The sequence below is a fragment of the Tympanuchus pallidicinctus genome, unplaced genomic scaffold (assembly GCF_026119805.1).
Source record: "Tympanuchus pallidicinctus isolate F22 unplaced genomic scaffold, pur_lepc_1.0 scaffold21, whole genome shotgun sequence".
Lineage (NCBI taxonomy): Eukaryota > Metazoa > Chordata > Aves > Galliformes > Phasianidae > Tympanuchus > Tympanuchus pallidicinctus.
Window position 1 is genome coordinate 256,204 of NW_026294733.1, and position 16,709 is coordinate 272,912.

At 51.9% G+C, this 16,709-nt stretch overlaps 1 protein-coding gene across 3 annotated transcripts in view; it reads right to left on the reverse strand.

Annotated features, from left to right (window-relative positions):
* The window catches only part of FLT4 (fms related receptor tyrosine kinase 4), a 46,932-nt gene that overhangs the window by 16,076 nt on the left and 14,147 nt on the right, over positions 1-16,709 (reverse strand). For 2 of the 3 annotated variants that reach the window (XM_052684800.1, XM_052684799.1), the window contains exons 2-12: positions 15,839-15,935; positions 10,654-10,928; positions 6,874-6,986; positions 5,849-6,011; positions 5,497-5,636; positions 4,688-4,856; positions 4,491-4,608; positions 3,898-4,049; positions 3,010-3,172; positions 1,590-1,734; positions 61-169 (exon numbers count right to left, since the gene is read on the reverse strand). In XM_052684800.1, the coding sequence (XP_052540760.1) occupies positions 61-169; positions 1,590-1,734; positions 3,010-3,172; positions 3,898-4,049; positions 4,491-4,608; positions 4,688-4,856; positions 5,497-5,636; positions 5,849-6,011; positions 6,874-6,986; positions 10,654-10,928; positions 15,839-15,935 (1,644 nt within the window). The remainder of the gene's footprint in view (positions 1-60; positions 170-1,589; positions 1,735-3,009; positions 3,173-3,897; positions 4,050-4,490; positions 4,609-4,687; positions 4,857-5,496; positions 5,637-5,848; positions 6,012-6,873; positions 6,987-10,653; positions 10,929-15,838; positions 15,936-16,709) is intronic. The other variant, XM_052684801.1, reaches the window with a different exon arrangement.

Genomic DNA, 16,709 nt, shown 5'->3' on the forward strand with positions numbered 1-16,709 from the left:
GGGCTGTTTCAGGCAAAGAGCCCAGGTGACACTGGAACAGGGGATGTCCCCAGTACTCACTTGTCACGTAGAAGTAGATCAACCGCTCATCTCGACCCACTTTGTTAGAGGCAATACATTTGTACATGGCTGAGACGTTGGCCTCCTGGATGGCCAGCTTGCTGACTGTCTGGTGGGAGAAGAGAGCGGCAGAAGAAGTTAGGAAGGGTGAGAGAGAAAAGTAGGCTTGGTGCTGCTCTTTGGCAGACAGCCCTGTGCAGTGAGACGACTGCTCCATGGGCTCAGATGACCTGCTAGCATTCCTCCTACCCATAAGTGGAAATCAGACTCATGAAAGCATCCCGGATTTCACTACTTCATTCTATTATCTTCTCCCTTTAAATTCCAAGTGTACATAGACATGATCCTAAAAGCTTTCTCATCTCTCCTTCCAGCGAGACTTGTCTAAGACTGGGCACGCAGCCTGGTTGCTGCCCTGGGAGCACGGCTGCAAGAGATGCTGCCTCCAAAAGAGCCAGGAAAGGCAGCTGGGGAGCAAGGCTGCCCTCCTCCCGGCTCACACTGCACACACATGAGCTGCCAAGGGTGTTCCAAGCACTCCCCTTAGAGGAAATCTGCAGCTTGAACCCTGGGTTTCTTCTCCCTTCCAGTTAAATGGCAAGGTAATTACATGCAAAGATCCCTCTAATGAGGCAATGTTTAAAAATGCAAAAAAAAAAAATCGAACCCCTACAGGGAAACAACTTTGTCTTTACTATTCATCCCATACACTTCGGGATGCATTTCAATTCTAAGTGGCAATATATTAGCTCGTGTTAATCAGGAGGAACATTCATTCATTCAGTGCATATTCATTACAGCTGAAGTGACCTAATTACCAGCAGTTTTGAATGCTGCCTTTCCTGTTTCTTGTGGATATTCAGTACAGCTGAAGTGACCCTACTGGTGGTGCTTCTACGTGCTGCCTTCCTGCCTTAGGGATTTTCTCTCCAATCTGTGCTGTTACATTTGTGCTGGGATTTCTGTTTGACATCATCCTGCACTGTACACACGGTGGCTCAATCTGCCCTTCATGGACAGAATAAAAACCAGAGGGAGATGATGAGAGAAGACAGTCAAAAAGGAGGAAAGGGAGAGAAAGCAGATCCCCGCCTTTCCTTTTGGCTGCTCGGGGAGGAGCAGCATCTGCCCCTGCCACCCCCTTGGCAGTGTGACGAACTTCTGGCTGTGCTGGGGAACGGGAAGTGCCTTTGGAGGTGTGTAGGAAAACAGGAAGTGACTTTCGGAAGCGGGGGCCCATTTGTTTGTTCTGCATCCCTCTGCAAACAGCCAGTGCCCAGCACCAGCAGGAACAGGAACCGCAGTGCAGCGCAGGGCACAGACCTTGCAGCTACCAGAAAGAAACGGGCAATGAGCACCACTCAGCTGCCTGCAGGTCATGCAGCAACAAGAGAGGGATGTTCCTTGCGGTGCAATTTGTACTGGTTTTTCTGCACAATCACTCCCAGGCCAGTTGTGCTGCCCGACCCCAAATGGGATCCCTGTTTCCCGCTCCCTGCTCCGAGACAGGTTTGGGGCTATGGCCTCACCTTGTTCCGTCCCTCCACGAACTCCACCCAGGTGTCAATGCTCTCGATGGGGTTCACTGCGTCCTGCTGTGACACATCTTTCCAATCCTTGCACTCAGGCATGCGATCTCGCTGATGGCGCCTTGCTGCCCGGTGCCTGCTATTGCTAAGCCAGCAAGAGGAGACAGATGGAGAGAGGGTCAGTTGGGAAGAAGGCAACAAAACTGGCTTTGTGTCTGAGAACTGATGCTCCTAGCCTCTGACTGCAAAAATTCTTAGGATTCTGGGTTATGTAGCACTAATGTGCTTTAGAAAGGTGGTTTGCAATCACTAACGAAGCAAACATGATCTATATATATCCATAAAACCGAAGCAGGAAACAGATACTGGTGCCCCCAGCAGTGTCTTTGCCCCCAGGCCTATGTTTTCATTTGAAGATGGAAAAAAGAAGGAGTGAAAACTGTTTGTGTGTGGTATCCCCAAAGAACATGGTGGCACCTCTTTGGGGCTGATGATGGCAACTGGGGAGAAGAGCCCAAATCTGCCAAAGACCTGAGATGTTGCAGCTTGCAGGATGCTGCTGAAATGCAGGTGAAGCAGGGAGAAGGGAGAGCCCAAAATCCAGGGTGGCAGAGGCAGGGGGAAGCTGAACACCTAGCTCAGGGGTAAGGACACGTGCTGGCAGTGCCGGCAGAGCGCTTGGCAGGACGAGCACACTGGTGAGCTGTGTAAACAACAGGAAGCCAGAAAGAAGCCTCCTGCATCCTCTGGAGCTCTGCTAGGCAGAAACATAGTGGCCTTGGGAGACAGTGACCATAATTCATGGGCCTCTCTGCTTCCTGACAAGGCCATGGTGCACTCACATGCGATGGAGAGCACTTTGGTGTCCCAGGCTTGGCAACAGCCTATACAGGACTGCAGGACCTGGCTTCCTCTAGGCACCCTGTTGTCCTCCACCCTGACTACTCTGTCTCTGACTCCCCAGCATCCCTTTTCCCTCTTCCTGCAAGATCACAGCTAAAAAATGCCACTGCAGCCCTGCCTGCTGCTGCCCTACTTCCCAAAGCACAGGCAGCGGGCACGCACCCTTCCTGCCCATCCATCCTGCCTTCACAAACACTGGCAAACTGCCCCAGCAGCTGGCAGGCAGCTGGAGCTTTCCCTGCATCCAGCAGCTCCTCCCCACATGCAGTAGCTCTGCTCCCTTCCCTCCCAGCATTTTTGTTTCCATCATCACCCACCAGAAGATGCTTTTGGAAAAAAAAGCACAGGGATCTCTGGGCAGGAGCGAGCAGGGTGATGCCCAGCTGCTGCCTCGGGGTCTCACCAAGGGGCACACAAAACTGAGATGGGATCTGGGACACAGCCATGGTCATAAGGAGACCTCAGTGTCACACTGGTGGCCTGGCAGGACGTGGGCACTGGGAGGGATGGCACTTACAGACTGCGTCGAGAGAACATCCGACAGGGCATCCATGGCCTCCACTGCCACTGGATCACCTCTGGTGCTGGGATTCCATAGACTGTGCAGGTGAGGGCCTGGGGGCTCCTCCGGGAGTAGATGCTTGGGGAAGAGGTTTCCTTCTCATGGATGCGTGGAGGAACTGCAAGCATCAGAATGACACTGTGAGTGGCCCTGGGCTTAGCTGCTGTGTCCCTAGGCCAGGCACAGCCCTCCCCAGGCTGTCTATAGAGACTGGGCACTACTGTGCTGCAGATCCCAGGGCAGCTCCTAGGGAGCTCAGGCCCACAGGGCAGGGTGGGTTATACTTAGGCAGATTCAAGTGATGACAATTTCTCCTTCCTCTGCTGGATATGGCTGTCTGGATGCTGCAGCCCCCAGCACAAGGTCACAGAGTCTGCTGGAGACAAATCCCCAAGCAGCAGTGTCCCTACTGCTTCTTGCGCTGGCACCTGACTTCTCCATGACAATGACCAGTTTCTGCCAGGGGAAAGCCATAGGGCACCCAGAGAACTGCTCCAGCCCCAGGCTTCATGTGTGCTGCAGCCACTCTGCTCATGAGTCTCCACTCTCAGTAGCATCCTCAACAGCAGTTGGGAAACAGCCCCCTGAGCAAGGGTGTGTTCTGCTCAGAGCCGTGGAGGCAGGAACAAAACTTCAGTGTCCTGAGTTCCACTTCCATGGCACATTGCCCACACCACAAGCAACTAGCCCTGCTGTAACCAGAGCACCCCTCAGCGTTAGGCTGAAGGATGTGATGTAGGTAGCAAATGCTTTAGGAAAGCACCAGGCACTTGGTCTCAGAGCAGCCCAAAGGCTGGGGCTGTGGGCTCAGTGCTCTCCCCCTGGCCCCAGCCCCTCCCTTACCATTGACAATTAACTGGAGGCTGATGTTCTTCTCCAGCCCCACCAGCCTGTTCCTCAGAACCAGTGTGTACGTCCCAGCATGATGCTCTGCCACATCCTTGATCTGCATTGAAGATTGAGATTGCTTGGGAATTAGCTTCCCGTCCTTGTACCTGCAGGGAGGCAGAGAGAAAATGCAGCCACAGGGAGGAAGTGTCTCACCAAAGCACGGTCCTCTCTTCAGGGACCCCTGGGCTTTCCCCAGACCTGAGTTACAGGCCTGCACACTGCTGTGAGGATGTGAGGTTGGGAGCGTCACGGCTTTGCACTGAGCAGGGTTTGTGTGCAAAGCTCCTAGCTAGCTCTGGTGGGAGTGCAGCACGATGCACTGTACAACCTGACCCTAACCAGACTTCCCCTACTTCCCTTCCCTGCTGCTGAGCCATGGAGGAGCACCCTAGGAACATGGGCAGCCCTTCCATGGATGAGAGAATGTGACATCTGGGACAATCTTGGCCACAGAGGGACCTAGCAAGGAGGCTGGCCTGGTTTTCCTCCTTGGCTCGGGGAGGGAGGAGGAGAGAGGGTGGCGTGGGCCAAGAAAGGTGCGTTACCACTGGAAGTCTGGTGGGGGGTAAGCCACAACTTTCACCGGCAATTTCACAGCTTCGTCTCCAGCAGTGGCTTCTATCACCGGCCCCTTCCGCCACTCCACGTTGATGAAGGGCTTTTCTGCAAACGGAGAGGTGAGTGCGCAGGGGAGCGCAAGGAGTCAGGCTGCGGTTCCGTGAAGGAGCAGAAGGTGTCTTACCATGCACGATGACATCGGTGCTCTCCTCCAGCATCTGGGCGCCGTTGGTGGCAGTGCATGTGTACCTGCCCAGGTCCTGCTGGCTGACGTTGTGCAGGGTCAGGATGCTGGAGAGCTCTGTGTGTGTCTGCAGGGACCGGCGCTCAGATTCTATCACCGCTCGCTGCATCTGGTGGCACAGAACAGGGCGTGAAAGGCGTCAGAGGAATGGGGTTGTGTAGATGGGCTCCTCATATCTGCATTTCTTGCTGCCTCCTTCCAGAAAGGCATCTCCATGACTGACTGTGAAGGCAAGGAGCCTTGTGTGATGACCAACTAAAGCTGGGCTAAGAGTTTAGCAGTGGTTTGCTTTGATCTCTGGTCCAGTCACTAGGTAGGAGCCCTAGGTATGCAAACACCATAATGTCTTCAGGGAACTCCAGTGTTTCACTGTTTGCAAGAGCCAGACTCTACCACAGAGGGGAAAAACAGAGGGAAGGGATCCCTTTGCAGGCTCTTGGTAATTCAAGCTGCAATGCTGGAACAGCTCCTTTCAAAGCAAGGATGTTTGGTCTGTATTTGTACTGGTGGAAATGAAGCCAATGTTTGTCCAGAAGTTCCTCAGAGAAATAATGCTTAAGAAAGGAAGATGCTTTCTACTAGTAGAAGAGTCTCCTCTCTGCCTGCTTCCTGCTGCAGGAGAGAAAAGTGGAAAAGCTCTCTGAGATCGCCAGAGCGCAGCATGGTTAGGATCCTGAATCAGAGCCCTGTTTTGCTGCCAAGAAGGACAGTGAATGGGCAGGATGGGATGACTCAGAGGGCAGCAGTACCTGTTTGCCAGGGTACGTCCACTGGAAACGGACACCAGAGTTGAACTCGGCCCACACTGTGCAGTTCAAGACCAGCTTCTCTCCCACTAGCAGCTCCATGGCTTTCTTGGGGTACAGCTGGATGTCGTACAGTTCAATCCCTGATGCAGAGAGGCAAGAAAAAGACATTTCTGATCTATTAATTATTTGAAGCCGGGGTGTGGGTTTCAGAAAAGCAGAAAAGCATGGAATCTGCACCTCTGACTGTGCGGTTACAGGAGATTTGGGTATAAACTGCTGCTGCTAAGGATACCTCAGCATGGCACACAGCTAGAGGACAGGGCTATAACTTCCTACTTCCCCAGACTTTCACCTGCTATGTGGATGATGAAGAAATTAGATTTGAAGACCTTCTTGTCGATGACAGTCTCACACTGGACAAACAAGGAATCTCTGATCAGCTGAGTGGGTACTTGCATCCCCTTCTTGTTGTCCCAGAAAATGGCTTTCCTGTCGGGGTGGATGAGGGAATTTTGCTGGAAAAAACAACATTTTCCCAAGTGAAATGAGGGGATAACAGCATTCCCACCCTTCATGCTGGCTAACATCTCTGTTTTGCAGGAAGAAACGATGCAGCATTATGCTATGCTGGCCTCCTGCTCTCTCCCCCAAGGGTTTGTCATCTAGGAATCGCAGCCCCCGCTATACCCCAAGCGGCTGTATCCTGCACTGCAAGCCTCCCCATCCGCAGAGCAGGCCAGAGACTTCCAGGAATGGAAAATGATAGTGATAGCTAAGGAAACTGATGCCGATGTCCCAAACATCAGCCTCACTGGGATGGGGTCTGACCTTGGGTAGTGTCCTTCCCGGGCAAGGGAAAGGCCCCTGGCCCCCGGAGTGTCCCTGGAGGGCTTTGTACAATAGTAACACTCATCCTGGAAGGATGTATTTGCATTGTAAAAAAAAAAAAAGAAAAAAAAAAAAGGCATAAGCAAGCTGATAATAGAGTTGTTTTGAGTTGTATTCAGTCCTCAGCCCCAGAGCTGCAGCCTCCTTCCCCGTGGGGTTGCTTACTACTAGGGGGTTTTCAGCTCACAGAGATCAGAACAAGCAGGGGATGCTATGGGACCAAATCAAAGTCTTGTTTTGTTTCAGAGAGCCAGGGAAGAGGTGCAAAGCTGGCAGGAAACCTGCGGGGTCTGCCCAAGGGAACTGGACAACACAGCCTCAACCAGCAAATAAAACAAGGAAGCCAGTGGCTTATACTTTCCATGGAAAATGTATCTCATGCATTTTCCATTCCTGGCAGCTCCTGAACTTCTCCCACTCGGGCAATTACAAATGCACAACAAATGCAACGCGTGTTGGTCTGCAGCATCCCACTGGCACAACTCTCACCGAGATGAGCGTGACGTTGAGGTCTGGGATGGACACAAGGCACGGCACCCAAGTGTTCTCCTTCTTGCTGATGAGGAGTGTCTCTGGCTTGTTGATAAACGGCTGTTCGAAATCTAAGGAAGGGATTCAAAGAGAAGGACAACTAAACAGGAGCAAGAGGAGAAGTGGAAGGAACCACAAGAATAGAAGGCTTTCTGGCTTTCTTTAACACACTGTGAGCTTGCCAGAGGGAGTGGTGCTGGGCTGATCAGCCCCATCTATGATGTCCACAGCAGCAAACACACCCTGAATGCAAAGGGTGCGTCCCAGGTCGGCCAGCTCCTGCAACATTTGGGCAGTGCTGGAAACAACCTCCCCTTTCTCGGCCCCTTCAAGGCCTGGGTTTGAACCCTTTGCCAAACCATTGGGTCTCCTGCTGGGCTCCACGCCTGCCCAGCTGGTGCCAGTGCAGGAGTGGCGGCAAGCAGAGTGACCTTCCAGGGCAAGGAAGTGAGCTGCACTGCAATGGTATGCAGATGTCATCCTGCAGCCGGCCGATAAACAGATGAGCTGAGATTTCCAGGACTGCCACTCCACTGCCTCCCAACTGCTGCAAGCACAAATATTGACAGGAAGAGCAAAACCACCCTGAAATGACTTAGTGAGGCCAGGGGTGGTACACTGTGCTCCTCCACGTGTAGCCAGCACCACAATGAAGTGCTGGCAGGACAGGCTGTCCTGTCCTGCTCAGCACATTGCCTGGGTCAAACCTGACAAACCCAATTGGGGTCCATTGTGGAAGGGATTCAGTGGCAGCATGCAGAGATCTACCATGGCTCCAAGCCACTGTGCCAGGCACCAAACTGATCATAGAATCACAGACTGGCTTGGGTTGGAGGGGATTTTTTCTCCTGTTAGACAATCCCTAAAACCAATCAACTAAAATGACTGCCCAAGATGCAAGTAGTAATGATCCCCATTTGGGGATTCTGCTACTCCAATCACATTGGCCTCAACCCATTCCAACTCCGTGCTCACACTGTTAAGCACATAAGGACATTTAAACTTTTAATTAGAAAACTGTTGCTTCAGTCATAGTCACACTGCCAAGACCTACTCTAGAGTGAGTAGAATCACAGAAACACCAAGGTTGGAAAAGACCTACAAGATCATCCAGTCCAACCATCCACCTATCACCAATAGTTCTCACTAAACCATATCCCTCAACACAACATCCAAACCTTCCTTGAACACCTTCAGGCTCAGTGACTCCACTGCTTCCCTGGGCAGCCCATTCCAGTGCCTGACCAGAGAAGCAGTATTTCCTAACGTCCAGCCTAAATCTCCTCTGGCGCAGCTTGAAGCCATTCCCTCTAGTCCTATCACCAGCTACACCAGAGAAGAGGTCGACCCCCAGCTCACTACAACCTCCCTTCAGGTAGTTATAGAGAGCAAAAGGTAAAGTCTTTCCTTCTACAGCCTGGGGGAAAGAAGCCATGCATAGGAAATGTAATGGTGAGTTCTTCATGAAAAGATGGATGCCTAGAGGACTCTTATTTCCTGGAGTCCTGGCACAGGGCTTCTTAAATCAGAGGTTTGTTTCAAAGTGCAAACATGTTCCTCATTCCTTTCCCAAGCCTTGGGCACATGAGAGGGAGGAGACACACAACTGGCAGAGGTGAGAGACTACAAGGTCCCTTCCAAGCTCAGAGGGCAGCCAAGAATGCACTGATTTACTGGGCAGCCCCAGCTGCCAACGAGCTCGTGATTCATGCATTAACTCCCCTCTCGATCCCATCACATACTTTCTATAAGGCTGTCTTAATGGGTCAGATGGGAATAATTTAGTATCTCCTTCATTAATATATGCTAAGCCTGATGAGATGGGGGCTGTACGTGTCCTATTTCACTCTGATGAGGCATTCTGTATGTTTACAGCACTATCTATAGAGGTAACAAAATACACACCAAACCAGACACGTGAGAAATGAGACACATGTGAAGAGTTCATTTGAGAACTGAGCTGCAGGTAAAAAATACAGAAGAACCCATTTCTCAGCCAAAGTACAGATATTTTGTTTCTGGCAATTTCACCAAGCTCTTAAAATGACAAACGAGGCTGGTGGATAAATCTGTGGTCTGACCATGCTGTCTCCAAACATCCCTGACACTTACATCAGCCCTTCCAAACTCTCCGGGGACAGTTTCACATTGCAGCCCAGTTCAGCAGGAACAGGCAGGGTTTTATCTGGATGTCCTGCAGTGACCACAGTTACTGTGTTCCTGGGTTTTCCTCAACATGTCCCTTCTCTTGCCTGGAAAGTCTGTCCAGGAGGATCTTGAGTTTTCCTGGCTGTTTGGTAGCCATAAGAGCGCAGAGCCTGATTGGAATGAGTATGAACACATCCTACGTAGCCATGTGCGAAGCAATGCTATGAGATGTTGGCTGGATTTGTTGCACACAAGCTGTACGCAGGCGCTGTGAGTCCCATGCACCCTGACAGCACGGGATTTATAGCCCCTAAGCTCCATCACACATGCACACTGCTGCTCTCTGTTAAACAGAACCATTACCGAGCTGTAGATGAGGCCAAAGGTGAGAAGAGGCGAACAAGGGGACAAAGTGGCATTTGCTGGGTCTCACATCCTCACCTGACTGTTCCAGGAGGTTTGAAATCCAAAATTTTACAAAGGGAAATCCACATCCATAGACAAACCAGGCTCTTGCAGAAGCACACCTTGCATGTAAGCCTGTAAGGCTGTACTTTCAGCTGCATGCTTAAGCAGCTCTCTTACCTTCTTCCTGATACAAGGCTCAGGAGCAACCGAATATCCCTGCCCAACTCACAGACGCCTCCTCCCAACATTCCTGAGATCCAGAGAAGCTCTGTTCTTCTCTAGGATGGGCAGCAGCGCCCACGTGAAGAGGAGGCAATTGCCCAGACAGACCCCAATTCCTGTCCAGCAGCTGCCCAGCTTTTTCTGATTTGCCTCTACATTTTTCTCTGCACAGTTGCAGAGGTAAATTTGGCTTTGCCCTGGGACTTCTGAAAAATGCATCTTGTATGTCACGACCTGCCTGGCTCGTGACAACTGCACCAACTCTAAGAAATGGGGGCGGAAAGAGAAATAGCTTGGCCAACTGCTTCCAGGGGACAGCACTCGTTTATCTTGCTGGATCCTGCTGCAGGCGGTGGGGGGACAGCACAGGGGGACCCTGGGGAACAGGGAAAGCAGAGAAGGGGCCGCTGCAGCCCCTTGCTGCGGCTCCAAGCTTGGCAGACAGCCCTTTCCCTCCAAAACACACCTCATAATGCTGCCCGCATGGCAGCCCCTGTGCAGACCGCATGTGGGGCTGAGGCTCCGAGGAGGCTGTGCACAGTGGGTCTGTGCTGCTGCTCCTCTCTGCTTTACGGACCATTATCGTTCCTTGCCCCGTTCTGCCTCTAGCATCTCTGAGAGTCTCCCCAGCTGCCCAGAAGCTAAATCCTGTGCTTTTTTTAGCGTCAGAGCATCTCTGAGACTCGGCTCTCGCTCCTTACATTCCTACATTCCAGCCCTGCTGGAGCGATGCCCCCAGGCCGGGACATAATTGAATCCCAGGTGCTGCTGCCATCCCCCAGAAATGGACGGATATTGCTTCCTGCATGAGGAGCAGCCCTTGGTCCTTTCCCCAAGCCTGCAGCCCTGGGGGACAGGAAGGGGGTGCGGGGGGCATGTCGGGATCTTTAATCTGTCTGATTTTGTGCTAGTGCATGTAGTCCAGCCCCAAGCCCTCCCTCACCTCACCACGGCTCTTACCTCTCACAAAGACATAGGAGCTGACCGCTGTGGTGCCCTCGATTTTGGCATCAATGTACTTGTAATAGCAGCGGTAGTAACCTGTGTCATTGGCCTGGCTCTCTGTCAGCACCAGCACTTTGCAGTAGGGCTTCGTGCCCGTCCCCTCGCAGTCCTCTTCACGGATTGCCCGGCCCCCACTGGGTGCTGCTGAGGCTGTGAATTCCATCTCCTTCTCCTTTCCAATCGGGTCCACCTTGCCCCCGGGCCACGACCACTCCAAGGGATGCTGGCCTCTGGAAATGGGCAAAAAGGAGAATTAGCTTTGGGGCAATTAGGGGGTTTTACAGCCCTCCCACGTACACGCATGGCCCTGCACATGTCCCAAATAGCCTCAGCTCTCAGGCTGGGGCATGGAGGAACAGCCCTCTTCCACAGAGGGAAACAGGTGCAAGGAGAAGGCAAGCAGCTTCCCTAATCACCCTGCAAGCAGAGGCCAGTCCCATTCCCCAGGTCACATCCTGGGCATGCCAGACTGTCAGATATCACTCCCTCCCGTGACTTCGTCCCACTGCTGTTGATGCCAGGACAGGGAGCCATATAGGGTCCAGAGGGAAATAACCCATTTATTCTCTATTTCCCCTTGTTATTAAAGGAGTTCAGAGCTATTAAGAATGTACACGGACATGATGAGCTCCCCTGGCTCAGCACAGCTGCTGGCTGGGACCTGTGTGACGAACGGAGCAGGAAGGAGAAGGAGGGAAGGAGAGCAGATTGGAGAGAAAACAAGAGAAAAGCAGGAAGGAGTCAGAGATAGAGAAGAAACCTCCAGCTTGAGCATGCAAGTGTGTATTTATATATAGCCAAGAATGCCCAGCATGGGAGGTGTATGCACGTGCACACACACACACACACACACACACACACACACACACACACACACAAACAGGCACCCTACCACAGCTTGCTCTGACTGCTCTTGTTTACTACTAACAAACCAGGCTTTTATGCCATGCTGGAAGTTTCCTTCCGTGAAATCAGAGCCCCTTTCAGAGCACAGCGCAGTCCACACTTGAATGTTCGCCAGCGAAGCCGAAAGTCACTGAAAAATGTGCAAAAAAGAGATGGGAAAAAAGAAGACATCTCAAGAGACAGCTGGGGGCAAAAATGGCTTTTTGTCAGCACTGTTTGTGCTATTAGGAGATACTTGGAGTCACCTCTTATGCCATTTGGAATAGGCAGATGGGGACAGGCAGCTCCTCAGCTTGGGGATCCTCAGAGCAGGGCGGGGGCAGATGCTTCTGAGCACAGCCGAATCACAAGTGTCACCACAGCAGGATCCTGACTGCAAGGCATAGCGTGGCCCTGGCTGCTGCAGCCATACGCCCTCTGCACCAGGCACAGAGCGGTATCTGGCCCCATGCAGAGCTGAAAGCTCCAACTCCCAACTGAGCAAAGGAGCCCCAAAGCCCTTCGCGTTTGCTCAGGCATTTTTGGCACTCGGTGTGCAGCAGGGGAATTGTACAAGTCTCCAGTGTTTCCTCTTTCTGTTTGTTTACCCGCTGGGATTTTCACGCATTATCAGACCCACTTGTTTTATTAACCATCAAGGCCAGCAGTAGCTGAGTGACACGTATTTATATAAACACGGATGGGCCAGTGCAAACAGCCCTGACAACCAGCCCGTGAGCTGAACTAAAACATTCCTTGCATCATTTGCTGCTTGACCAGACCCAGCGGGGACACAGAAGGTAAAGGCATTAATGTGAGTCCAAGTTGGTGTCTCTGGTGTGTAAAGAGGACCAGATGAAGGCAAGAACGAGGCCAGGCTCACCTGGATTTCTCTCTGAGGCTGCCCTGTGCATCTGGGAAAAGGTCCAGGCACTTTGGGACTGTTCCCTCCCACCTATCTGTCATCTTTGAAGATTTGTTCCCAAGTTGTTTTCTTTCAGCTCTGTGATAACGTGTCTCTGGGCAACAGAGCCTGCTGATGCCAGCTGGAAACAGATGCACTGCAGGCTTCTCTGCAGCTGTTTTCCTAAATCTTTTCGGGACAGATGCTCTTCAAGGGAGTTGTTGCAATTGGCACAGCTTTTCTTCAATCCTCTTTGAAGCTCCCACATGCGGTATGACGGGCAAAGCTGGCTGTGGCTTTGGGCTGAGGTGGGATAAGGCAGATTCCCCCTCAGCAGCACAGAGGATGCTCACAGCAGTCGCACACCCATAGGAAGAAGCAGCAGGTGTGGTACGTGTCCTGGACGCCGCCGCAGAGCCATGTGGCAGGGCATTGCCTTGTCCTCAGGCTTCTCCATCCCCGCTGCAGTGCTCATTTCCTCTGCAGGAGCCAAGAGGGCTCCGGGGTCAAATACTTCCTTTCTGCCAGAGTAGACTTTATGCATTTGCAAACATCTGTGAGTCAGCTCTATGAACAAGTCACTGGGCAGCAAAGGACACCCTCGCTCTTCCCTCTCTAAACACCACGGCTGAGAGATGCTCCCTCTCCCTCCAGGTACCCAGCACTTGCGGGGTGGGATGGGGCTGGCATGGCCAGGATCAGCTTGATCCCTTCATAAGTTTCTGCTGTCATGCAGCTGGCTCCTGCAGGCTCTGCTCCAACATTCATGAGTGGAAGGGCACAAGCTCTGCTTCTCCCCAGTGCAGGCTGACAAGAGCATGAATGCAGACATTCACAATGTTTTTTTTCCTGCCTTCTCAGGATGGGAGCTAATAAAAGACATACTGTCCATCAGTCCCTTCACCCTGCTGTGCCACATGCCTCGATTAAAACATCACTGTGGCTTCCAGCCAGCCGTGGCACGATCTGTATTTGCTGGAATGCTTCTACACAGGTCCCCTGCACTGCCTGGATGAGTGCACTGTGTTAGGTGATGGGGGAAACTGCAGAGCCTCAGCACCCAGTGAGTCCTTGTGGGTGTGCTGTGTTTTCGGGCTTCTGTGAAGCATGCTCAGCTCCAGAAACATCCCATGGCCTGGCATGGGCTCTTGTCCCTTCTGGGGCAAGGAAGAGAAGAAGAGGGGCTGCTAAGCTGCAAGTGTGGGAGATCCAGGCTGAGCTGTGAGGGAGCCTGAGAGCACAGCCAGCTGTGGGACTCTCACGCTCAGTGGGTGAAGCTGAAAAGGTCTGCAGGGAGCCTCATGCGGGGGGATTTGGGCTCAGTTTTCTGCTGCAGTGCTGCTTCGAGCAGGCCTGTGCTCCTGGCTCCAGGGCAGCTCGAAGAGCAGCCAGAGGACATTGTTCTCAAGGGAAGAACCAGGGTCAAACCAAAGCCACCTCCAACATGATGCTCAGCAAAGAATCTCTGGATCCGGGATTTGATTTTGTACTTGTTTCTGCCCTACCCTGCCCCATCACCCTCTCCTTTGCCTGTTCTCTTGGTGGTCTGCGTGTTTTTCCCTTCGGCTCCCATTAACACAAGCCAGGTCTTCCCAGGGTGGGCCATAGTCCAGAGAAGAGGTTGGAGTAGCAGCTGGGTGTAATTAGAGATCCAGGGACCAGGAAAGATTTACTTTTCATTCAAAAGTAGTAAGTAGTGTCCCACAGGCAAAACCTTCTTCTCAAGGCGTGGGGCAGACACGGGCTTGAGATCTCACAGGGAGAAGGGGAACCTTGGAGCCCTGCTGAGACTTGTCACCTGTGGGTGGTGTGAAGGATGCTGCACAACTCCAGAGGGGCACGTTTTTTCCCACTGTGATTCTCCTTCATACTAATTGACAGCTAGCAAGTGCACAAAGAAAGGGCAATCTCATCCTTCCCATCCAGGAAAAGAAAGGCTTTCCGCTTCATGGTGCTAAATAGGTCTGTTCATGCTTGACTGCAAAAGACACTTTCTTCAACCACACCTCCAACTTCAGAATGTCCTTTAGCCTTGGATCAATCTGCAGGAGACACAGGGCTGTGTCTGCAGTTCCCAGTTTCCCATTGGCTTCCCTGCCTGAAGCTGCTTCAAGAACACAGGTCTGCCTCACTGTGTGTGGTACTCACAGTCCACGTGGGAGGCTGTGGCCAAACGTGTCCAGGGTGACCTGGGAAAGCCTTGCTGGGTCTGCAGAGAGTCAGCACGGCAAGAGCCAGAATCTCCACACTCTCCATGGCAGCTTGTGGCTGACCACAGCCCAGCCATGCATTTCCTACTGCCTAGCATACACCACGGCTCCTCAGGTCACTCTATGAACAAGCCCACAAACACTTGGCTTCCCATACCACGTGGAATCAGCTCAGTATGAGCATCAAGCAGCCTTGCTTCTGTCTCTATTCCCTGGCAGAGAACTGATCCACAAAGTAAGAGTAATGCCATCTGTTCCAGAGAAAGTTAAATATGTTTGTGACAAGACAAGAACACAATACAAGCCAAGTGTTTGTAGTAATTGCTTAGTGGTTATATATAACTCTGAGAAATACCCCTCTGAGGCCCATGCTGAATTTATACCCCTACTGAGCCCTAGCACTCAGATCCCAGGCATGGATCTGCTTTCAGCTGCTGGAGGGAAACTCCAGCTTGGCTTTTTTTCTCTCTCTCTAATGTGTTTTCCAAGATAAGGAGTAGTGATGAGAACATGCACAGTCAAATGCCCCAGCATGGGACAAATCAGTTCAGATACAACACCTTCTCAGAGCCAGACTCCAAAATGACCAGCTCTAGGAGTTACTGACCCAGCCTGGCTCGGGCTTCTCTTCCTTCACCCTCAAATGTGCAAAGCAGAGAATGAAATCCCAGCTTTATAGAAAAGCTGTCAGCTTCTCATAACCAACACCAAGCACAGCCCTGCCTTCTCCTATGGGCATTTCTCTATGCCCCCCAAATAATCTGCCAAATTTGGAAACCAGAACTACAACTCCAACAGCGTGATGAGGTGAGAACACACATCACAGGCAAGACCAGGAGAGTTAGGAAGTCAGTTCCCCCGAAAAACTTACAAGGAAGCTATCAGATCGTGCAAGTGTTTGCCTTCCTTCTGCCTGCAAGACTCCAGCAGAGGCTAACACCTCCTCCTTTGAGAGGCTTCCAGCTTCTTTTTCAATTAGTTGATTAGATTAATTCACACTTGGTTCATGTAGCAGATTTCTAATAAGCCACGGTTATCTACAGGCATGCTGCAGCTAAGATCCCCCTGACAGGCTCTCCTTGCCGGGTCCTTAGCAGCTGTGAGCGGTCTATAGGCAGAGCTGTGCCTGCCTGCACTGTACCTGCAGGTGATGGTCAGCGTGTCCTTGGCGTTGATGATGTGTTCTTCCTCAGTGATACTCAGAGTAGGAGGGGTCATAGAATAGCTGCTCACCAGATCTGTGGAGAGAAAGGAGATAGGGTGTGATGCAGACATCTGCCAGTGCAGACCCACTGATGTGGGCAGCAGCTGGGCATCATGAGCCTGGATTGGAACAAAGCCTCTTGAAGCAAACATCTCATCTTACAATTGTTAAGGTCAGAAAAGAAGACTAAAATAACATAGTCCAACCATCAGCCCATCATCACCATGACCACTAACCACATCCTCACTGCCACACCAATGCCAGGAAAAGAATGAAAGATCAGAAATCAGGGCATCGAGGTGTTCTTTACCACATGACTTTGGCTGAGCTCACCTGCAGCACTAATAAATGGCATGTGCTAACCAGAGCTGAATCAAAGCACTCAAGGGCTACAAAAATCCACCCGCAAAGGGATCACAGGTGGTCTTGGATTTGCACAGAAGCTCTCAGGGGCCAGCAGGCCCCTCTGCCTTTGGGTACAGACAGTCACATGAAGCGGACTGACCCTTTGGGGATGACAGCAGCGCCCTTCCCTTAGTGCCACGGGGGACAAGAATTCCAGGAGTGAAACTATCCAGGCTCAGAGGAGATGCAGATCAACACATTATCACACACTTCTCCCAGCTTTTGTCTAGGAGAGTCCCACTCCTGGTGGGCTCCCGTCTCCGGCACGCAGTGCAGGACACGCACTGTGCGAGCAGCTCATGGACAAACATCTCGAAGTACCGGTTACTCTCGGAGCTGTTTTCCATTAGCGCGGTGCTTCTAACTGTCACTGCTTCATGATCTTTATCTTAAAACTCCAGCT